The following is a 25,177-nucleotide window of genomic DNA, read 5'->3' as shown; positions in this document are numbered from 1 at the left end:
GAAGCAGAGAAGGAGATGCATGAGAGGGCAGTACAAACAGAAAGTGTAGGTATGGAACCATGGCACCACCAGAATTTTCTTATAAGAAATAAAGCAGACCTTTAACTGAAATATTCCTCCCAAATTAGCAACATACTTCCCAGCATGTCATGAGAAACAAAATCCAAAGTTTATACTTCTCTGACCAGATGAAGATTCCTCTCTCCTTATGGCTACATTGACCACTGAGCTTAGAGTGCCTCTGTGAGATATCAAGGAGGTGATAGAGAGCTGTGCATAGTAATTTGTATCATTATTCTGTGTATGTCTTTGCATAGTGCATATGCTGCTGTGAAAATTAACCAAGGGATGAAAAGGCAGTCCTCAAAGTGGGCATTCTTACCCGTCTTTGAACCATATATATCTTGGTGGTCAGACCAAGCTTTAACACGTCAAGGATGAATCGAAAGTTTCTGATTTAAACAAGATGGATAGTGGTGCCATTTTTTGAGAAGAGGAACACTAACAGAGGAATAGATTTGGAATTAAAGTTTCAAATTCAGTTTGGGGTATTTTCAGTTTGAGGCACCAAGTAGAAGTTGGATAAACAGATTTAAAGCTCAGAAGAAAGTTCTTTACTGAGGATATAAATGTGGCAGTAGTTGACTTTTGAGAAACACTGAGAGCACATTTTAAGTGTTTAGTACCTAGAGTTGAGCTTTATTTATTCCATTTCAAAGAAAGAATAAATAAGGATAAGCTAATTAAGGAGACTAAGGAGAAACCAGAGAGATTGGAGTAAACAATATTTCAAAAGGAAGGATTGGGTGCTACCAAGAAGTCGTATAAAGGAGGATTGGAAATTACCCCCTAGATTTAGTAAACTGGAGGTTATTAGTAACCACTGCAAGAGGAGTTTGGTTGTTTTTTTTTTTTTTTTTAGTATTGAGGGTAGAAGCCAGATTAGAAAGATATGAGGTGTGAGGAAGGAAATGAGGAAAAGTTGACAATCAACATATTGTTAAGTTTGACCATGAATAAGAAGAAAGCAAGGACTTGACAAAGGATTGGGGGTTGTGGTAAGGTTATTTGTCTGTTTTAGAAGGATTTAAGATTTAATTTAAGAAAGATTTCTAATCTAAAATAACAAGAATTCAAGAGAGAGGGGAATTAAAGGTAAAGTATCCTTCCAGTGAAGGTAGAAGGGCATAAAATTCAGAACACAGGAGACTGGTCTCAGCTAGAAGGAAAAAACAACTTCACTGTAGCAGAAGGAAAGGAGAGAACAGATGTCAATTTGCTTATTCAGAAATGAAAGCTCCCAAATATGACAGTTCCTCTTTACAGCAGGTGATTCTCACTCGGTTTCCAGTACATACATGAGCACTCTGGTGGAGGGTGGGGGGAATGTATGTATACACATACATATACATATACACACACACATATATACTCTCAACTACACTGAGCATCTACTGAGTTATGACATGTTTCCCACTGTCAAGTTGCAGGGGTATCATTCAGAGCACCATCTGCACAGATAAATCTGGAAGACAAATTACCTATGTATTCCTATGGCAGGCCAGAGTAAAATGGGACTTATTCAGAGACTTCCCTGGTGGTCCAGCAGTTAAGACTCCACTCTAACAATGCAGGGGGCCTGGGTTCGATCGCTGGTCAGGAAACTAGATCCCATATGCCACAACTAGGAGCCTGAATGCCGCATCTAAGACCCGGCATGGTCAAATTTTAAAAAATAATAACAATAATAATAATGGCAAAAAAAATTCCAGAAAAGGGACTAATTTGCGTGTCAGGAGAACTTGACTCTATTCCTAACTGTGACATTCTCATTTGGGTAAGTCACTTACCATCTCTGTTTTATAATGTCCTCATCTGTACAGAGTATCAACAGATGATAGATAATGGATGGAGAGATAAGTAGGTAGACAGATTCAAAGAAGAAGGAAGAAAAAATGGCTTTTCAGGAAGCATGTGCAAAGACATAATTATGAATGGGCCTGTCACATTTAATGAATTTCATTGTGGATGTAGCAGTGAGTTCCTACAATGTCCTGAGCATTATATACTGGGATATGTAGAGTGTCAAGTATCTCATTACCATTGAGCTCCTTCTGTTACTATTAACTTTTATATTATGGCATACTAATAATATATTCTATATTTCTGTAGATTTTTCTAATCTAAATTATATATATAAGATTTTATATATATATATAAAACACCACTTTAATGGCAGAAAGTGAAAAGGAACTAAAGAGCCTCTTTGTGAGGATGAAAGAGGAGCATGAAAAAGCCAGTTTAAAACTCAATATTAAAAAAACTAAGATCATGGCATCTGGTTCCATCATTTCATGGCAAATGGAAGGGGAAACAATGGAAATAGTGACAGATTTCCTCTTCTTGAGCTCTGAAATCACTGCAGATGGTGACTGCAGCCATGAAATTAATAGACGATCGCTTCTTGGCAGGAAATCTACGACAAACCTAAACAGTGTATTAAAAAGCAAAGACATCATTTTGCTGACAAAGGTCCATATAGTCAAGGCTATGGTTTTTCCAGTAGTCATGCACAGGTGTGACAGCTGGACCATAATGTAGGTTGAACATCAAAGAATTGATGCTTTTGAACTGTGGTACTAGAGCAGCTCTTGAAAGTTCCTTGGACAGCAAGGAGACAAAACCAGTCACTCTTAAAGGAAATCAACCCTGAATACTCATTGGAAGGACTGATGCTGAAAGCTGAAGTTCCAATACTTTGGCCTGATGCAAACAGCCAACTCATTGGAAAAGACCCTGATGCTGGCAAAGATTGAAAGCAGAATGAGAAGAGGGTGACAGAGGATGAGATGGCTGCATGGCATCACCGACTCAATGGACATGAGTTTGAGCAAACTCCGGGAGATACTGAAGGAAGCCTGGTGTGCTGAAGTCCTTGGGTTTGCAAACAGTCAGACACAATTGAGCAACTGAAACATATGACCATGAAACAGCCCATGGTCAAGTTTAAATTCCTTGTACTTCTAAGAGAACCTGTAGCTCAGCTCATAGCTCAGCCTTCTAAGGTTCCACATCCCCAGAATGTGGTACAGAATAAGGAAGCATTAACCGTCTAGACTCCTGAAAGAAGGCTAGAATGGAGTTCAGGACAAAGGCCCTCTAAGAATTAGAAGATTCATTAGTACTCTTATTATATTATATAGCTTGAATTAAATAAAGAATAAATGACATAAACCTAATTAGTAGCATTGGCTAAACACAAACACAGTGTCCCTCTCTCCAGACCTAATTCTTTGGTTCCAAGTTGACTTAAATACATATTGCTCTGTGAGCTTCTCATGATCCTGGATACTCTTTTTTGATAGTTTGTGTGTTCACACACTGTGTTTATTAGTGTCTAATTATATACCAAGCCTGTGCATGCATGTGTGAGCATACACACACACACACACACACACATCCACCCACCCACTACTGCTGGCTGCAGTCTTCCTTGGGACTGTATCTCAAATATGATTTGTGGCAATTACTGTCTGAATCCAATTTCATTATTTGATTTTTTCCCTACATAGATTTCTTTGTCATAAGTTCTGACTGATTTATGACACAGGAATGCCATGCTTATACGTCTCGCTCTCCAAAACAACATTTAAATCTTATCAAAAATACTTTTCTCATTTTCTTAAATTTACTGTAGAAATAAAGTGCTATCATCCACTGAAATGCAGACGAAAAGTGAACATGAAAGCTAAAAGAAGACTCAGATATAATTATTAGTCAAATGATTATGTAATTTTGATTTTTTCTACTTTTCCTTCCACATCCATGGCAATGCATGAACAGAAACAAAGAAACATGGAAAGAACACAAACTGAAAATGACCAACTGGTAGGTGCAAAAATAAAACTATTTCTGATCTACTCAATAAAGAGGCTACTGGGGGAGATAATCTTACGTAATAGAACAGTGGAATTTAAGTCAAAAGCTGGAGGGCAAGAAGAAACTAAAAGCTACTGAACATTTATCATGTTTCAGGCAAAGGATTAGTACCTTCCTATATTTGACTCTCCTCATAAGGTTGACACTAAGCCGCCTGGTACCCCCTTATCTCTAAACACTGCATGTGGTTGTAGACATCATGGAATTCTGCAACAATAACATGAATAACAATGATATGAATACGAAAAAGGGCAAATGTTAGTAGGGATCTGCACTGTGTTTGAGAAAGAATGTAGGAAAACATCCAGAGTGTTCCTGTCTCAGACGTAGGTGCCTGTGCTGCAAATTCAAGGACGGAAATCAGATCCCATCATTATCAGTGAATCGGAACGTGTTCTGGTGTGCCTGCCTGTGGGAAAGCCCTATAAAGAAGCTGGTGAATATTTTATGATGATATCTCAGAGGAAGAACACAAATGACACCTCATAGTTGGCCTTTATTTGATTTCACAGAAGAGATGTGACAAGTGTAAGACCAGTTAAGAGTTACTCAGGAGCTTAGAGTTTTAAGGCACTGTAAGTATATCTAACCATTTTGTTAGATGATTAGACATCCAAATATGTCTTCTCTTAGGTTTGGAAAAGGAAATGACCTATTAATAAAACTAATTCAGAAAGCCTAGTGCTGCTTGAATAACCTTTGATAACTTTTTTTAATTTGGTAAATCCAAATTTATTTTCTTTTTTAATATAAATTCATTTATTTTAATTGGAGGCTAATTACTTTACAATATTATATTGGTTTTGCCATACATCAACATGAATCTGCCACGGGTGTACACGCATTCCCCATCCTGAAACCCCCTCCCACCTCCCTCCCCATACCATCCCTCTGGATCATCCCAGTGCACCAGCTCCAAGCATCCTGTATCATGCATCGAACCTGGACTGGCGATTCGTTTCACATATGACATTATACATGTTTCAGTGCCATTCTCCCAAATCACCCCTGCCTCGCCCTCTCCCACAGAGTCCAAAAGATTGTTCTAGACATCTGTGTCTCTTTTTTATGTCTTACTTCATGCTTTCAAATAAATTAGGATCCTTATTTTCAGTAACAAAACAAAAATGTAATGACTTTAAAGTTTGATTGTAGCTACTCAATTATTTTAAGTAATTGAAAGCACATAAAATACAAGTGTTTATGAAAATAAGCATAGACAAAAGCAATCTAAATCAGTGTCATGGAATTTCAACTATAGAAAAGAAATTTTGGAGGGCATCAGGATTTATATTGCATTTCACTTACAATATATGAAGATAGAAACTGACATGTTAGATGTTTTGTTTGTTTGGTGTTTGTCTAGTGAAATATAATGTTATGCCAGATATTGCGCTAGATTTTGTGTGGCTACTATTAGAAATCACGTACTAAAAAGAATCAGTCTATTAAGGGAAATATATGACTTATACATACATAATTTCAATACAGTGATAAATGGAATGACTTTGAAATAAAGGGAGTATAGAAGTAAAAGCAAAAATTTTTTAATTAATAGCATTTGTTTTTTAAACAAAACCATCATAACCTTATTTACATTTTTCCTATATTTTATCTTTTTGAAAGCAACTTGCTGTATGTTGCCAGACTGTGAAACACTACAAATAAGTAGTCTGGTTTGGAAAATGTTTTTAAAATTCATTGCTTAAAAAAATTAAACATATGAAAGAGAAGAAAAACTTTTACCCATATCTTAGGAAATATAAAGCAGTGTCAATTTTTTTTCATTTATCTCCTGATACTGATGTCTGTGGTACCCAATTATTGAAAAAAGAAGTCAAAAAAATAACAATGAAAGAAAGCCAATCAAGAAAAAAATAAAACAAGGTAATCTTATAATGAAACAGGATTGAAAAGCTAACAAATATGAAAAAACTTAATTTAATAATGTCTAGTCCACAGTATTTCCCTGAAATCTAGGACTATCTGGACTAACCATTTTCTAAAAGGGAAAGTTAAGAACCACTAACATTAATTTTAATGTTATCCCTTCAGCCTGAGCACTTCCTCTCTTTTAATTCTAGATTTTAAAAGACAACTGAGCATTCCTAGTGCCTAGTATTAACTGATTTCATAAAGTGAAAAGAAGCAATAAGCAAAAAGTTAGATCAGTTCTATTTTATTTCAATTCTAAATAAAATCAATGTTAAATCTTCACTTGATACAAAATATTAATAAACATGTATTCCCTTAAAAGTGTATTAAGTATAAACTCCACCTTTCAAAATACATTATTTCTATGACAGGTTAAAACCCAGGGGTCAGATACAACTTACAATTAGCTACATGATGGCAGAAATTCAACCTAAGGAATAAATGATGAAATAAATATTTTATGTCTGATTGAAATCATCATCCAGAATATCTGGGCAATAAAAAGAACTACCTATACTTAAATATCATATACTAAGGTTTTTGTTTGAATTTCAACTATTTAATATAAACAAAGATGGGTGCTATGGTAACATAGATATATAAAGAAAGAGCTCTCATAGGCTGATTCATAATCATTGACTTGGTTCCCTTAGTTTATGAAAAACAGCTTCCCTGTGGCTCAGACGGTAAAGCATCTGCCTGCAATGCGGGAGACCCAGGTTCAATCCCTGGGTCGGGAAGATCCCCTGGAGAAGGAAATGGCGACCCACTCCAGTACTCTTGCCTGAAAAACTCCATGGACTGTCGCCTGGAGTCCATGGAGTCACAAAGAGTCGGACACGACTGAGCGCCTTCATTCACTTCACAAATACCTGTGCATATTCCTTCCATAGAACACATTCAAATTGACTGCTGAGATTGCAGACTGAGTGGAATATATCAAAATGGAAGGATGGGAAAGAGTCTTTAGTGCTATGTACTTCTGAGTATCAATAACTGCTGGGACATGCAGCCAAGCAGTTTCCCATTTCTATTCCTTGTTCTTATCACCCACATGTACTCCTATTGAAATCTTTCTAGTCTTCCTTGGACTGGCTTAGATGTCACACTCAAAGTAGGGATGTGGATAAATGTACTAAGAGGGAGATGAAGAGACTGATGAATAAGGTCTCAAGAAATCATGGTAATATTTAGATCATTTAAAGGTGCTTTTATAAACAATTGGGAAACTATGAAAAGGTTTTTATGGGGAAGTAACATGATATTAACTATGTCTTTTAAAAATCTTATGCAAAGACTAATTAAGGATGCAAGAAAAGGGAAACTCAGACTTTACAACATCCAGGTTAATAGATAGGTATTCTCTTAAAAGTGTATTAAGTACAAGATCCAGCTTTCAAAATGCATTGGAACTTCAGGTTATAACAAAAAGCCCCTAAATTCTAGCAGTGACAAAAGAGATGGATAAATGATAATATTGAACAAAGATTATCAGCTTACCTGATGTTAGTAACTGTACCTGATCCATCTTACTATCCCTTATGTAATATTTCCTAGAAAGTCCTAAGTTAGTGCCTGATAATAAATTAAGTTGTTTTTTTTTTTTTAAAAAAGCTTTGTAGAGATCAAATCAATGAGGTTGGTAATTGGATATGACAGTAAAGAGAGATGAGTCAAAGATAAGAGTGGTTTCCAACTTGGCAGACAAGAAGGTTGATGTCAGGAAACTACCAATATTTGCTAAGTGCATACTAGTTATCATAAACAGTGTCATTCACTGAGATGGGAAATTCATGATACAAAGCAGACTGAGATTTGGAGGACCACAATAATCAAATTCAAAATAAAGAAGGTTACATTTGCGTTAGCAGTGGAACCACATGAAAGTCAATAGCATGTAGTTGAAAATTTGGATGAGGAGCTCAGGTATTAACCTATAAGTCAGAAATATAGAGGAGACAGGCGAAGTCAATAGAGATGAGTTCATCCAAGAAGAAAATACAGCAGAGAAAGGAGAAAACAAGCAAACAGACAACAACAGCAAAATAGAAATACCTCTATTAAGGACATCATTCACCAAACAGTAATATTCACTAAGATAATCCTGGTTTTATGGACTCACTGTCCACAGGTTCAAAGTTCAGCAGAAGAAAAAAACTATAAAAATCAATTTTAAGAAACTGCGTTTTATGACTAATGTATCTACAGTGGAAATGGGTGCATAGAAGGAGAAGATGGAGGAATTTACCTGGGAAATAGGTGTGAATGATGAATGGGGCTTGCATGAGCACAAGGAGACAAAAACGGAGAAGGCAATGGCACCCCACTCCAGTACTCTTGCCTGGAGAATCCCATGGACAGAGGAGCCTGGTAGGCTGTAGTCCCTGGGGTCGCTGAGAGTCGGACACGACTGAGCAACTTCACTTTCACTTTTCACTTTCATGCATTGGAGAAGGAATTGGCAACCCACTCCAGCGCTCTTGCCTGGAGAATCCCAGGGATGGAGGAGCCTGGTGGGCTGCCGTCTATGGGACACGACTGAAGCGACTTAGCAGCAGCACCAGCAAGAAGACAGAAAAGAAGCATTGTATTGGGACTGGTGAAATGTATATCCCTTCATTGCATTGGTGTATGGACTGAAACATTGAAATTGTGAACAATGCTCATATGCTCAGAATTTTTAAAACTAGACACAAGACCTTTGAGCATATAGCTTCCTTGCTGGGATAGCTATCCATGAAAGTGCCTGAATCAATTCACATGAGGTCTAAACCAACTTGAGACTTAATTCGGAATGCAGACAAAATCCACTTATGAAAATCCAAAGAATTTTGTTAACATTAAAAAATAATAAAATCTTTACTATGAAATTATGAAGCCCTTTTCTCAAAGCAGCTGAAAAACAGCAGTTGCAAGAACAGTTAACTAAATATTACTGTGCAGAGAGATAAAGTGATCTCTTACAGACCTCACAGAAATTCTAATCTAGACTGAGTGTATTTTACTTTGGGTTTATCAGACCAAACCTGGAGAGTGATGTTTGACTCCAAGCAACACTCAAAAGGAGCTTATCCAGAGGCAGGTAATCAGGTTTACCAACACATCTACTATAGGTCATGCAATTTTATATACTATAAATTCTTAAAAGTGACCTTGTGTTATACACTTCAAATTCAAGGAACAGGCCAAGCTTATTTTTGGTCAAATAAAATGATTAATGGATCAAAAGGTAAAACTGAATTTCCCCTATGTATATTGTAACCATACTGCATAGATAAAGAATTGGAAAAACTAAAGAAGAAAAAAGTCAAATGCCAACAATACCTATGAGAACAGATGAGATGGGTGACATAAATGAAACTCACAGAAATGATAAAATCTCATTTTAGGCAATATTTTAATTATACTCTTCTAAATCTTACATTTTTACCACTAATGAGCACAACTAAATTTCACCAACTGTCCATAATATAAATGATGACTGCTAAGAGTACGTCATATTTTATATTCCATAAACATTGATTTCTTCCTTAATTGATGAAGTCTTGGTAGAAACATATCAAAAAGGTATGTCTTAAAGTCTGAGAAATCTAAAAACTTGATAATTAAGGCATGACTTTTCTCTCTACTACCATTCCCATTCCAATGGCACTTTTCCATTGTTTAATCTAAAACCGTCATGGAATATGATGTTTCACATTAGCTTATCCAAAGATCAGTCTTCAACTTCATTCCATGTCATAGTTCCTTTTCCTGTCCATTTTTTTTTCATTGTTATCCTCTCTTTGAGGCTAGTAAATAACTAAATGTCATCTACATTAGGAAAAAATCTAGTTCTACCATCTTATTAAAATCTCTTCAGTGCTAAAGTCCAAACCAATGCAATAGTCTATTTTGAATGTGCAATAAAATGCTAAAAACTAAAATAATACAAAGAAAATTTAGAAATACAGTCAATATGTGTTCAATTAAACTAGTGGATATAAGTACAAATAAACACTACAGAGGAGAGAAATTAAACAAAAGTATATGTATTTTTTGCTATTCCCTTAATAAATCTTCTAGAGTTTCATGTCCAACATATCATTAAACTATTTACTTATATCTGACATCCAAATATCTTGGAATCCAACAACCCATCCCCTGTAAGCCTTAATACCAGAAATACACATCAAGAATGATAAAGCTGAAAGGGATCTCAGAAACCATCTGATACAATCCCTTTATTCTGAAAATGAGGAAACTAAGCTGAAGAGAAGGGAAAAAAACTTCCCCAAGGTCAAAAAGTCCAATGCCATTTTTATGATACTGTTACCTTAGACTGACTCAAAGGCCTCTTTTATTTATATCTTCTTAAGAAAAAGGCAGGGTTTCAAACAAAAGAATAAATACAGAGGACTGCAGCATACACAGAAGACTTACTTAATGCTGCTATCAATAGCTTTAAGGGTAAGAGAAGAGGAAAGAAGAAAAGCCAATGAGGTAATAAAGAGTTGACAGAAAGAAGCTTTTTCATTAGACCAAATCAATACTGTATTCCTCCATTACTTACAGCTTCACCAGGAAAAGTGAAACCTGAGTGACTATGTTCCCTCCAGAGTATTTAACACTAAAATGACTTGTTGGTCTCAACTGTAAATGTAAGGACCAGGCATGACTGAATTTGAAATCAATGGCAAATTTCTCATTAACCCAATGTTAAGAAACCAAAGCCAGTCAAAATAGAATGGGCCTTTTTCCAAATTGGCAATGCCACCCACTTCCCCTCCATTTCTGGAGCAAAGGGATGAATTAATACAAAGCTCCTCTCTCCTTTACCATTTCCATAGAAACTCCCCCTTTATAAGTAGCTACTCTGCTGAGAAAGAGGAAAGAGGAAAAGTATATACTGAGTGAAACAAGGGTGGCAACTGGGAGTTGGGTTGGGGAGGAAGGAAAAGCATAAGTGCTAAGTATTTATTTAATAGTTTAACACCAATTGTCCATAGATTAATGATATTATTGTACTGCAATATCAAACAAAATGAAATTAATATTAGCCAAAAATACAAATTTCTTTTCCCACTCAGTATTTTCTTGTTTGTGCAGAAAGGCCCTTGAAATCTGACTAGTCCTAGTGGCATGAGCCCACCAGTCACCCACAGAATTCATTTCATTTGGATGAATTATTTCTGACTACTTACTATGGAGATAGCATTGACATGATCTTATTCTTTTTTCTATAGGAACTCACATTCCGATCACAGGGACAGGTACTTCCCACAGTAAAAGACAAGACAAACTGAACTGCAGATGACTATACACCAAGTGAAGCCTGGGGCAGGCAGTGAATCATTCTACTTGGAAGGGTTTGAGAAGATCTGGCAGAAAAGATGGGAGTTGGGCTGGGCCTGGAATAATAGGCAGAACTGCAGCAGCGCTGGGAAACGAGGGGCTGTGTCTAAGTAAGGCAAAGGTTAGTGTAGAAGTTAACAGCATCCCTCATGGGAAAAACAACTACAAACTATGGAACTGAAATGGACAGATGCTGTAAACATTCCTGTATGCCAACAAGGCTGGAGTTGGCTAGAGAACTGTGAGAAGACAGGTAGAGAAAGAACCTTGATTATGCAGCATATTCATGTTGATAAAATATACAATCAAACAACATGCTCTGAGACAGGTCTTGAGCACATGTGCATTTTTAAAAGATTTTACCTAATTTTTTTTTAATTATATAATTATTGTTATTTTTCTTGAAATTTAGACATTATAGGAGAAACTGTCCAGAAGAACACAGCAAACCTACAACTTGGAACACAGTAATACAAATCTGGCCAGAGTTAACAAATCTTAATTATAGACTGCCCTACAGACAAAGAACAGGTACTTCCTCATTATTGCCGTATTCCATTCCCAAGCACAGCCACTCAATAGGTGTCTGCTAATACAACTTGACTATAGACATTTAAAAACAACTACCAACATTTAAATTGCTCAAAACAAAGAACAGGTGGATAATCTTACTACCAGCAGTGGGCAATGTCCCATTGCTATAGCTATGGTGTAGCAGTAAGACATAGGCTTATGTTTATAGACTTTAGCGTCTATGCTTGCTCTGCCTTTTGTAGTTATATGACCTAATTTACCTCTTCAGAGGCTCACGTCCCTCCCCCATAAGGTGTGTGATTGTAATGAGTGCTGACATTTTCTAATGCAAACTCAGTAACACTTTGAGTCATATACCCCAGTACGTGGATCTCCCAAGGCTGATGTCACAGTTACCCATCCTCAAGTGCAGACATGTAATAGCATGAGACAAAAGCTTCAGACTGAATGTGTTTGCTTAGCATGATAAAGAACAGGCAGAATTGTGCTGTGCTTTAGGTAAAAGTAACAGGAGCCAAGGATCTCCCATCTTCAGGTTCCCAACCAAGATGGTGGTCCCATTAGCAGAACCATGCACGCATGAAGTCACTTCAGTCATGTCTGACTCTTTGAAACCCACCAGGCTCCTGTGTCCATGGGATTCTCTAGGCAAGAATACTGGATTAGGTTGCCATTCCCTCCTCCAGGGGATCTTCCCCACCCAGGGATCAAACCCAAGTCTTTGATATCTCCTGCATTGGCAGGTGGGATCTTTACCACTAGCGCCATCTGAGAAGCCCAGTAGAACCATGAGTGGAATTCAAACTGAAGAAGCCATGTAGTAAGCTGGAAACGTAGCCCAGTAAAATCTCAACAAAGGGATTACGTGGAAGCACTCAGAAACGCATGAATTCAGAGTGCTTTTCCCCCTTAGTGCCTTTTCTCACAACCTGTAGGTGGAAAGGGAGGAGTAAGCAGACCTCTCAGGATACCAGAGCTTCAAGATGCTACCAGCTACTTTCCTGAGCAAAAGTTACAGAGAAGAGCCCTGGTGCCTATCAGGGGAAAACAGGGTCAGTAAGGAGGCAAAGAGGAACCCTCTCCACCATTCTGAAAAGAAAGTAAATTTCCAATCTTTCATAGCAATATCCCACAAGAGGACTACAGAGGAAACCAAGGCTTCTACCAACATGACTTCCTTTTTAGAATTCTGAGCTTCTGAACCATCAACTCATTTGCCACTTATGCTTCACTTCATGGTTACATTCTGGTTGCAAAAATCCACTGCAGTCCTCCTTGAATTAATAAAGCACGACAACAGCACAACTTCAACTCTCTCCATCAAGAGAAACTTGGGTTTCCTAGGAATTTGACACATCAGGCTTTTCATCACTTTTTAATTATTGTTTTCATCATTTTTAAAATTAATTACAAACACTGACCATTCTTTTCTTTCCTATCCTCTTTAGGTGATTTTGGGTGGCTCTCCTATCTTAAAGTCTTCTCCCCAACATAAGATTACATATGGTATGGATAACGTATGGACAGCTCAGCTAGAGCCATTCATCTAAAAACAGAATCTGGCGCTTCCCTGGTAGTCCAGTAATTAAGAATCCACCTCACGATGCTGGGGACACAAGTGCGATTCCTGGTCTGGGAAGATCCCGCATGCCCCAGGGCAACTAAGCCCATGCACCACGACTACTGAGCATGCACCCCCAGAGCCTGTGCTCCACAGAGAAGCCATGGCAATGAGAAGCCCCACACACCCCAACTAGAGCCCAGCCCTCACTCACTGCCACTGGAGAAAGCCCACATGCAGCAACAAAGATCCAATGCAGCCGAAAATAAATAAAATAAAAACTTAAAAATAAATATATTTTTAAAAAATCTGACATTTCTTCTACCCAGACAATTTGATTATGGATCCCTACTTCAAGTACTTATTTAAATTTTGGCCCCATTCTTAATTATTGAGGAGTATTATCTGATTCTGGGGCACTGTAAAGGTGATCTGGGTCATCTTTTGAATTCCCAAAATTAAAATAAAACATTCAAGTCACCAGTAACAATAAAAAAATACATCTTCTAGAAATTTTTGTTTTTTTCTTTCTATAATAATTTATAGAAGCTCACAGATTTTATTTCCTGAATCTCATTCACACTTTGTTTTAATCCCCCTTTTTACCTTAGGTTTTAAAAATGTCTGAAACACTGCGGTATACTGGATTTAATTCCTAATTTTGTAAGGCCTAAACTGGAGTCAAAAGAAATTAAGACTGATATTTTAGGTAAAGAGATGTTTAATAGCACATTTTAGGTAATTAAACCATGGGATATAGTTAGGAATGTTCTAAACAGCACACTAGGAAAATGGTTTTTATATTTCCTATGTATGTAGGAAGCAGGAAGAAGATGAGTATTTCATGTCCCGGTCATGAGTGTTCCTCCTGGGAGGAGAGGAGCTATTTAATGACTTGTCAAACTAAAAAAGCCCTTAAATATCCTTTAATATGGTACCATCGTTTTTCAAAGAAAGACACTGAGGCTCATTTCCAGTGCTAGCACAGTAGAAAGGAAAGTCAACTAGGAAAAACAAACCTGACTTCAAACGCAGACTCTACTTCTTACTAGTCTTGGGGATTTGAGAAGCCCCAGGCTTGCTATATCTCAGCGTCCTTGTGTGAGAACTAGAGATACCAACTTCAGTATCCCTCTTGCTCTGAGGCTTGCCATAAAGGTAAGGTTTCATGAGTCCTCATTTATTTAACAGTGATCAAAGAATTGCAATAGTGCAGGCAAGATGCTAGTGCTGAGAATTTAGTGATGAACAGGGCCCAGGTCCTGTCCTCGGGAGCTCACATGCCGGGGAGGAAGATGAGGCACACGTGCACATAATGCGGCTAGGTTTTGGAAGCCATTAAACACAACAACATCACTGTAATTAAAATTTGTGTGCAGTTTCTAAACAGCATAAATGTATTCTAAAGGTTTTTTATTGTTGTGTAGTCGCTAAGTCGAGTCTTTCCCTTGTGACCCCATGGACTGTAGCCTTCCAGGCTCCTCTATCAGATTTCCCAGGGGAGAATACTAGAGTGGGTTTTCCTTCTCCAAGGGATCTTCCTGATCCAGGGATCAAACCAGCCTTTCCTGTGTCTCCTGCATTGGCAGGCAAATTCTTTACCAGTGAGCCACCAGGGAAACACTAATGAATAAAATAATTAATTTTTGTTTCAGGGTCACAAGGTATGAAGTGATGGGACTTGAACAGGTTGGTGGTTCTCAGCCTTGGCTGCACGTTAGAATCTTCTAGGAGGTTAGAAACAAACAAGCAAAACTGATGACTAATGTCTGGACCCCAGAGCAGATACAAGAAATCAGATTTTCTGGTTGTGTGGCATTAGCACATTTTAAAAGCTCACAGGTGACTTGATTCTGCAGCTGAGCTGAGAATCGCTGGCCTGTATAATCTCTAAGCTCTAGCATTTTGTGATCTGACTACAGATTCTATTCGTCCCATGTCATTCTCTTCCAGGAAACTAGATTTGGTCTTAGACCTTAGAGTTTCTCTAATGACCTCTGAAAAGTCATTAAGAAAAGACTGTACACACACTCCAGTGGACAGGCATTAACAGAGTATGATTAGAAGCAGGGAGCCTGGGGGTGTCTAAGCACCACAATAAGCACTAATCAAATGACTAACAACAGTTGGACAAATAAGAACTTTACAAAGTTTATCTTGTCACAGTCACTTGATCATGCAAAGACCACTGATTCTAGACCAGGCTCATGTATAAAGTTCACCTAGGTTCCACGTGTATAAAAGTCATATTCAGAATACATTCAGGACTGAACTATGTCAAGTGTCTTTAACACGCAATACTTTGTTTCAATTTTAAAGGACTAGGAAAAAATCTATTTAGGTTTCTGACTTTTCTTAATATTCTTCTCTGGTTCACTCCCTTGGTCAGGAAGATTCCCTGGAGTAGGAAATGGCAACCCACTCCAGTATTTCTTGCCTGGAAAATTCCATGAACAGAGGAGCCTGGGGGGCTACAGTTCATTGGGTCACAAAGAGTCAGACACAAGTGAGCACACACACACAGTGTTTTTCTCTGCCTAAAACATATTTGCTTATAGGATTACTCTTACAAGGTAGTAGCTATAGATCAATGGAGGAAAGTAAGTTCCCTAAAGAGTTCAAGAATAAAGTAGATAGCCTTACACAGAGGGGTTATTCAGGATCTTCACTGTATTGTAAAACTACTAAACAATAAATAATACCATCACCCAATTTTCCACCTTAGCAATCCACAGTGCTTTGTAATTTGGGAAGGATATGCATCTGACACATACCAACCCTGCTTCTCCCCTAGTTTCCCTGCATCTTAGCACCACTCCCTGCTGAATTGTGTAGCCAGAAATCAATCATCCAGACATCTTACATGCTTTTGACTCATATCTATCTATTATCAGGCTCAGCTCATTCTACCTCCATCTATTCTTTTCGTATCCATGACCACTGCCATAATGTTTCGTGTCAACATTATCTATACCTTAGACCGGTGGTTCTCCAACTTTCTGGTTTCAGGATCCTTTTACACTCCTAAAAATTATTGAGTATCTCAAAGAGCTTGTGTTTATGTGGCCTATATCTTTCAATATGTACTGTGTTTAGAAATTATGACAAAATGTTTCAAATATTCATTAAAAACAAGCCCATCATATATTAAACAAACAGGTGTTTTAATGAAACATAACTGTTTACCAAAACAAAAATGAGTGAAAAGTAGTTTATATGCTTTCAAATGTCTGTCTGCCTTAACAGAAATCAGCTGGATTCTCAAATCTGCTTGCTCATTTAATCTCTTGCAAATGTTGTGGCTTATGCATATAAAGAAAACCTGGCCTTACACAGATACGTAGTTTAAAAGAAAAGAAATTTTAATAGCCTTTTCAGATGATAGTGGATATATCATATAACCTCTGGAAAATCACACTGGACACTTAAGACAATGAGTGAAAAAAGATGAATAATTAGTATTAGGAAATATCATTATGAACCCAGTTTTAACCTTGTGGACCCACTAAAAGGTCCCCAAGGAGCTTCCAGGGCCTGTGTGCCACACTTTGAGAACTGCTGTCCCCAACTGCTTCCCCAGCCTCCTTATGATTCCTTAACTTCCCCTCTGGCTCCCCTATAATCCACTCTTCTCTCCAAAGCCAGAGTGTCCATTTAAATATACAGGCCACATTATATTACCCCCTACTTCTGACTCTCTTTGGATTCTAGATTAAAATCTCTCTGCGAGCTTCCAAGGCCTGGCACAACGCTGCCCTGCCAAGCTTTTCGATGTTGCCTGGACCACTTGCTCCCATCACTCCAGCGACACTTCTTCTAAAGCACCGAATACCTCCTCACCTCAGTCTTATGCAAGCTGTTCTCTTCTGCCTTCAACATCTTCCACCCTTCTCTGCCTGCCTCATCCTTCAGAACTCAGCTTAAATGATTCTTCCTCAGAGAGATCTTTCCTAGCCAAATGCTAGAGATAGTACTTTCATTTTACAAATCAGCACACTGAGGCTCAAAGACTCTAAGAAATTTGCCTAATGTTCTCACAGATAGTATTTCCAGAATTTGGATTCCGATCCCACACCAACATCCATGTACTTAATCACTCTGCTACATAGTCAACACTCACTGTAAAAAAAAAAATTATTAAAAAAAAATTAAACACTAAATCCTACAGGGCTCTCCTGCGTTTGTTATTAACCTCTTTGCATTTGAAAACATCTGAAGCAATGGTTTATGTTTACAGTGAAGAGTCTTCCCCTCTGGACCTGAGTCTCCCAGTGAGTCCTTAGGTGCCCCAGGGGGCAGCCTTTGACATCTCCAAGGCTCCCACAAGCAGAGAGGAACAACCCAGCCAGGAGCCTGAGAACTTCACATGACAACATAGCCACAGAACTGCTTCTTCAGTACCTGGAGACCTTCACCAGCCTCCCCGCTTTACTCCTCCTCCTCACAAGAGATGTTCCTGGGGGCTCTAGATATACCCAGAGCAAAGCAAAATGACACTCCATATTTCCTTGAACTCTTTATCTGATTCCCCCCAACTGGAATGTCCCAGCTTTGAATCTCACTGAATTCTTCAGATTCTGCCTCCTTAGCTCAAGGTGGTGAGAGATAAAGACAGAGGATGTGCAGGGTGGGCGCTGGTGGTCCTGGAGCAGTTTAGCCACTCCCTAACTCCATGAACCTGAACAAGTCTGTCTACTACTTTGAAGCTTAATTTTATTTCAAAGACGGTATCATGCCAGTAGACTGCTATGAAGAATTAAAGGGGCAGAAGTTGTGAAGAAATTCTGTAAATCCTGAAGTTATATCGTCAAGGAAAGTATTACTATATATGGTTAACTTATAGATATTTTGCATTCTAAGGCTCCTCCCTCTCACGGATGCTTAGAAAGTGACCTTGGAATCAGAGCCCTTTAGAGGAGCTTCATTTCTCTTTGGATAACAAGTAAAGTCATGTAGCTTGATAGTAGGCCATCAGATAGAATTCAAAATGTCATATGTTAACTTGGTTTCCTATGTCTAGTCAGGCTATTTATGAGAGTTCTCACAAAATCTATAATAATTCAGATGGAAGTCATAGTGAATACACATTATGACAAAGTACTCAAAAAAAGAGATGAGAAAAAAGTAATCACTATTAACAAATTTCCCAAACTAAATCAACACAGTAATATCTATGCAAAAATATGCTCTCAACAAGAATAAAAGCTATGTCATTTTTTACTAGTAAGTCCAATACTTTCCTTAAACTATACTTGTAAGAGACAAAGCTTTAGTTTCTAAACGTCTTCCAAAATATTCCTATTGCTTCCTCAAATACAGACTGCCTCATTTCCTGCAAGTTGTTTTTCTAACTCTGTTCAATATCAACTTCATTAAAACTTTAAAGACTTAATCCTGAGTTATGGCTTGATGAGATCTCTGTGGGATGAAAGAAATCAAGAGATCACAGTAGCTACTATTTTTAAATGTTCTTACAATGGAAACATAATGTTGATGAGAATGCACTGCTGTAGAGAAAAGAAGATTAAAACACACACATACACAAAATATCATTTTAAACCCTAGGGTGGGTTTCTAATAAGGAAAGCTTGTTTGTTTTCAAACAAGCATCAAGCCAAATATCATTTAATTAGACTGATTTTGTAGTTCAGACATGAGTCATACTTTTAAAGGAGAAAATACAATAAAACTACTTGCTATAAATGTAAAGTATCACTGGTCATGTGAATGTATTCTTGATCTATACATTGCCAGAATGATTTCAATTTATAAAAATGTAATTTATATTCTTTAAGTCACATGATTAAGCATTTCCCCCTTTTTTGTCAGTTTTCTTCTTAAAGTTTTTATTTTGTGATATTTCCTTCGTCAGTGTCAAAGGATATGTTTGATAGTAAAATACTGAATGAGTATGCTATTAAATAGTATACATCCACCAAAACAAGTTGGAAAAATACTAAAATATTTTGAGTAACCATAATTTTTATATCAGAAAAAAGGACTCAGAAACAAGTAGAAACAAGAACCAAGAAAAATAAGACAAAAAAATCAACAAAAAATCAACAAAATTTAGTAAAATTATAATCACTTCTTTGATTTATTTTATCCAGTCTCTATAAACATACTACATCATTCTTTAAAACAAAAGTAATATAAAATCCAAAACTTAAGCTATGAAAGCTATCTAATGTTTTTCAGGTGAGGAATTTTATTGATTACTGATTTTTTTTTAATGCCCCAGTTTAAATGAAAGAATTAAATTATAGAAAAACACTGATAAATATAATAAAAACACTGATTAAAATACAGATTTAAGCTTATCTAATTACTCTGTGCTTTACAGACTTTCCTTTGAAAACTCAAAGAGTGATACTAATGACCTCCAAGGTTCCTGGCCACTCCGACATTTAAAGATTCTATAAACACTTATCCCTTCCTGACGGGGAATGCTATCTATTACATGCAGCAAGTCTTGAGTGAAAAACATAAATAATTCTAGAGTTAATCATTTGTTCAGGTGTTTCTATTCAAGAGTAAAACAAATGCCAGGATTGAGTAAGCCATGTAATTCACATGGCAAATTAAGTGGTATCAACATTTAAGCAAATATTCGAGCAGCTCATACAGGTATTTCACATACAAATAATACCTCAAGTAATAAGGACTGTAAGAATGTTCTTTTCTTATGTTCTAAAGGCTTTTCTATGGTTCACTGACCTAAGCCAATGTGCCAGTGTTCAAGGTCTCCAATATTTCACTTCCAAAGACCCACAGTCCACACAGTGCTATGGGACTAACTATTCCTGCCCTATCTGTATGTCTTCACTGTGGGATTTACCTCTATATGCACAGTGCTGTAGGATGGTCATTTTAGAACCCCAATTGCTTGACTTAGCTTATGTCTCCTTCTGCCAGTTATCTCCTCTATAAGACCACATTATTGTTCTAATCACAAAATAATAATAACAATCCTTAATGGTAAAAATAAATAATGTATAAAATTATTCACATTCTTTGACAGAGGACACGCAGTACATCACACTACTTTTTTTGTGTTGTGTTGTAAAATACACAGGCAAGAAAAATCAACTGGATCGAGTTCTAGCCCCAATCTTACCACAATCAAAGCTGTGCAATCTTGTATAAACCACCAACTTGTTCTGGCTCAAGGGTTTCTTACCTAAGGCAGCATTTTGCTACACAGTCCCAGGGTAAGCCACCACTGTGCTCCAGGGATGGCATTCACAATGCATCTGAGGCACCCTATGGTCCTGGAACTCTGTGATGGGAGAGATGGCCCTGCCAATTCTCATGTTTTCGTAATGCAATATCATGATTTTAAAATCTGAGACTTTTACCGTGTAATTTCAGTATTCCCTCTGCATTTATGAGGTTTCAACATCATATGTACTGGAACTTGGTGAGCTAATACAAGGATTCTCTCGGTGTGTTAGCCCTGAAATCAGAAATACAACTGTGGCCTTTCCCATCCAATACCTGATTTAGTTCACTGTCTCAGGCTCTCTCCCCTGGCAAGCCTGGCCCATGAAACTTGTGTCTCAGTGACAGAAATTCAGAGTGGAAATTATCATGATGAGTTATTCCATTTCACCACTTTACCATTTGTGACTCAGTTTGTATTTCACAGGAAATGGCTGAGAAGGCCATTTAGTGAGTTTAAAGGATAAATCAAATATTAAGTGAACATAACATCAAAGAGCTTATAAAACAGATTTGCTCAAATAGTTTTTTCTTTTGGTGTTTAGCAACTTCCTCCCAATCCAGCTAAAGAATTCTCTCTGGAGAAGTGAGATGTGGAAGGTGCTGTCTCTCTATTAATAGGCTCATCTCAAGCTATGTGAATCATGGTCACTGACAGCAAATCAACAGATTAGTTATTTGGCTTTGTTAGTAATGGTAACAGATACTATCATCTTCCCCAAAAGTTTTGTTGCACCCTATGCTCCCATTCTTCTAAGCCAAGCTTCATAACAAACTCAACTCCACAGTGGACAGGTACATGCATGTTGCCCTTGCACTCAGCATCTCTTAACAGGTCCTGTCATCTCTTTGTCAGATTATTACTGTGACACTTAAGCTAAAAGAATCCACCAGTCATGATCCTCTTTGCCAAAATGTACACTAAGTAGATGAAAAAGAGGAAAAGATTAAATGAACAATGAAAAAACAATAAACTCAGCAATTTCCTCAAAGTCTCTATTTTCTAATGAGATGCCAAGGAAAAGGCCACAGGAAGCAGTTTCCTTATGTAAAATTAAGCCATGCAAATCACTGGTCTCCAAGTCAACTTCACCAAAGATCAGGTGAGTTTATATTACCCATTCACAAAAACAATCCACCTAACATTTAGATTACCCTTGTTCGTTAGTAAGAAGGCTGACTAGAGTCTATCCACAAAAACTAGAGTGCAAGAACATAGTTCAGAGACTAAGATATCAAAGTCACATGGAATTAAGAGCCTTGAAGTTCTTTGTAGACCACGTAAGCCCCGAGAGAAGATGGCCCCCAAATGATCCTTGCACAACAATATGAAGAATTTCATTTTCCCCTAATATGAGTTATTTACTGTGCAGAGATAACTCTAGTATTTTGCACATATCTTCCCTTTATACAATAATAGGCCATACTAACTGGATATAAAATAACAGATTTTAGTAGCTTCTGCCTTAAGATCGTAATTATTTTTGTTTACTCCTGAAATTTACTATTTCATCAACGTCAAGGGATAAGAAAAAGAGCCCACTATGGAATGAATAATGTCATGAAAACTCAACGGAAAAATGAGATGGAACAGCTTCTTTACAAGTCTTAATCACAAATTTCTAAACTAATTCTGAGCCCCACTTGTCCAGACTTTTCAAGTGTTTTCTTTACCCAATGACCCCAGCCCATATGCTTCATTCTTGAAACCCAGGAGATCACAATCAGAATTGCAAAGATGAGAACCTAAACTAGTCAACTGGTCACCAAGCAAGCTTTCCTTCTAGACTGTATTTGTTTTCTATTGTCCACAGCAAGGGTTAATCATCTGCAGATTGCAAATGACCCTGTGGGCCACACCCAAGGAAGCACAGACCTTGGCAATTCTGCTTTCTTTCTCTCAAGATAGCCTGGCTTAAATTGGGGATAATCACTCTGAAATTTTGAGGTATCCAATTTCCCTTTGTAAACAGATATACAGCAAAGGCTAACCATTTGAGTTTAAAGCCAAAGAAAAGAATCAGCTTCAGAAAGGCCAGGCTAAGATCTCTGATAAGTCTAAAGTTTCCTTTACACTTACTGAGACCAAACTGCAGATACTATGTTGTTCCGTGAATGTCCCAAAAGTGTGAGTGTGCAAAGATGGGAGTAACAAGACAGAAAAGTTAATGAGAAGAGCCATTTGGAACAAGGAGAGAAGCAGTTGGAAGAGAATAAGAAAAGGAGGTCTGGGTGAAAAGAAGTGAAAGGGCATGGGTGAAAACGGGGAAGTGAGAAATCGATCAGAAACGTAAGGAAGATTCCACATCATGTGTTGCCAAAGAAAGAGTTAGAAAAAGACAATAAATTTAAGTTCATCTTGTGCCTACTGTCTATTATGTGTTAAGATTGCACTGTGTTATGAGAGATATAGGAAGGAAGGTTTATTTACATTTAGGTTCTCAGGAGGTAGATTAAACACTGGATGGATGGATGGACAGATGAAGGGATGTATGAGAAACAGAGATGGAGAATGAGGTGGCCACTGCCCTCAAGGACTCTACAGGATCTATGGGACAAAGAGCATGTAAACATGTAACTCTCATCCCAATCAAACCGTGGTTTCATCGAGGTATTAAGTGTTTTCCTGAATATGGGACAAGAAGCTATTAGCTAACAGAAGGTGACTGAAATCTAACTGAAAATTGTGGGAGAACGAGGGGCCAGAATGGAAGAGGAGGATCCGGGTTCTCTTCCATGAATGCCCCTAGATGCTTTGCCGAAGGGGAGGGGGGTGTTAGCCACTAGGGAGCCCACCGTCAGGGCTTCTACTGACCTGGTCTCCTCCTCACTGGCCTCTTGCGGCCGCTGCAGAAGCGCACTTTGCTGAATACCCCGAGGACGTGCCTCTCGCACAGGGAGCGCCCGTCTTTGCTGGGGCTGGAACGGCGCTTGGAGGCCGACACCCGGTCGCTGTTGGACTCCCTCGCCTGTCGCTTCTGCCGGATCAAGGAGCTGGCTATCGCTGCAGCCATAGCTGCTCAGCGCGGGCCCCAGGCCCCGGGCTCCACTGCGCCCTCGGGATCACGCTCCGCCGGGGCGAGGGCAGGACCTCGGCGGCCTGGAGGGACAGGGCAGGCGCGAGGAGGCAGTGCTAATATTTGAGAAGGCTGCAGTACCAAAAACCCGGCGCCCACAAGGTTAGTCAAGAGTCTGGGCAGTGGCGACAAAATGTGTGAAAATCCAGATGTAAACTTCCCAAACCTCTGGCGGCGGGGGCGGGGCGGTCCCAGGCCTTCCTGTTAACTAGACTCTTGCATCCCAAACTTGCACCCCCAGGCGATCCGCGTCCAGGGGGGCAGTGGGGACTTTGGTCACACTGCGTTCGGAGTACCAAGTGGAAAAGGAAGAAGGATGTCCAAAACAACAAGCCGTGCCCCTGTCGGAGAGGCGCAAGCGTTGCAAGGTGTCCAAAGTATATCTACACACACATACATAGAAAACCCGTTTACAAAGCAAGAGTCTGGACCGTGGCGGGTAGCGTGCCCCCGGTAGAAAATGCTAAAAAGTGAATAAAACGTTCCTTTAGAAAACAAGCCACCAACCGCAAGAGAGGAGAGGAAGGCAGCAATTTAACTCCCTGCGGCCCGCAGTTCTGGAGATTAGGAGGTCCGTCCCGGCTGGGTGAGGTCTACCGAATGCATCGCCCCGGCTGCGGTTCTCCGGGGGCCCGCCGCCCGAGTTCTGGAATTCCGAGAGGCGCGAAGTGGGAGCGGTTAGCTGGAGTCGGGGTAGGGGCGCCTGGCGGGGCAGATGTTTCCAGCTGCGGCGAGCGCGACTCCCCGCCAGCAGCGCTGCAAAGAGAGCGGGAGGCGAGGGAGGAGGAGGGCAAGAGGGAAGGGGAGGGAAGGAAAGGAGGAGGGAGGGAGGGAGATCCTCCAGGGCCAGGCACCCTCCGGGAGAAACCCGCGAGAGGCGAGCGCCGCGGAGACGCGGGGTCCCAAAGAGCGGGCGCTCTTTCTCTTTCCGCTTTTTTTCTGGCACAAGATGGGCACAGTTGGTGATTATTTAGGGAATCCTAAATCTGGAATGACTCAGTAGTTTAAATAAGCCCCCTCAAAAGGCAGCGATGCCGAAGGTGTCCTCTCCAGCTCGGCGCCCACACGCCTTTAACTGGAGCTCCCCGCCATGGTCCGCCCGGGGCCGCCGCACCGAGCTGCTCTCCGCACAGGCTCAGAGACAGCGAGGGAAGGAGGGGGCGCCCTGGCGGGCTCGGGATCAGGTCATCGCCGCGCTGCCCCGGCCCCCCAGGCTCGCGCGGCTCGGCAGCCGACAGCTCACAGGCAGCAGATCAGATGGGGATTATCCGCTGGACGCGAGGCCGATCACTCCGTCCCGCGCGGCCCATCCCGGCCGAGGAAGGAAGTGACCAGCGCGCTGCGAACACCCGCGCGGCGGCTCGGGTGGGGCGGGGGCTGGCTGCGGGCGACTTCGGCTCCAGGAGGCTGCGGCTCCGCTTCGGAGCTGCCCACCATGGTCTGGCGCCCGAGGCGAAAGCGGGGCCCCTGGGCCGCCGGGCTTGGGGGCGTCGGGAGGCGGCCGAGCGCACCGCCGGGGCCCTGGGGGCCGGACGCAGACTCTGGGGCCGGGGCCAGGAAGCAGGTGCGGTTTGCC

At 39.6% G+C, this 25,177-nt stretch overlaps 1 protein-coding gene across 4 annotated transcripts in view; it reads right to left on the bottom strand.

Annotated features, from left to right (window-relative positions):
- FGF12 (fibroblast growth factor 12) overlaps nucleotides 1–25,177 on the bottom strand; it is a 615,850-nt gene that overhangs the window by 260,207 nt on the left and 330,466 nt on the right. The window contains exon 1 of one of the 4 annotated variants that reach the window (XM_070789979.1): nucleotides 24,109–24,472. The exons of 2 other annotated variants lie outside the window; for them this stretch is intronic. Coding sequence is in view for 1 of the 2 variants with exons in the window: in XM_019958091.2 (XP_019813650.1) it covers nucleotides 23,340–23,538 (199 nt within the window). In the remaining variant the exon portion in view is untranslated. Of the gene's footprint in view, nucleotides 1–23,339; nucleotides 24,473–25,177 lie in introns of those variants that run through there. One more of the 4 variants, XM_019958091.2, reaches the window with a different exon arrangement.

The sequence above is a fragment of the Bos indicus genome, chromosome 1 (genome assembly GCF_029378745.1).
Source record: "Bos indicus isolate NIAB-ARS_2022 breed Sahiwal x Tharparkar chromosome 1, NIAB-ARS_B.indTharparkar_mat_pri_1.0, whole genome shotgun sequence".
Classification (NCBI taxonomy): domain Eukaryota; kingdom Metazoa; phylum Chordata; class Mammalia; order Artiodactyla; family Bovidae; genus Bos; species Bos indicus.
Note: the sequence above shows the minus strand (reverse complement) of the source record. Positions and strands in the feature narration are given on the sequence as shown.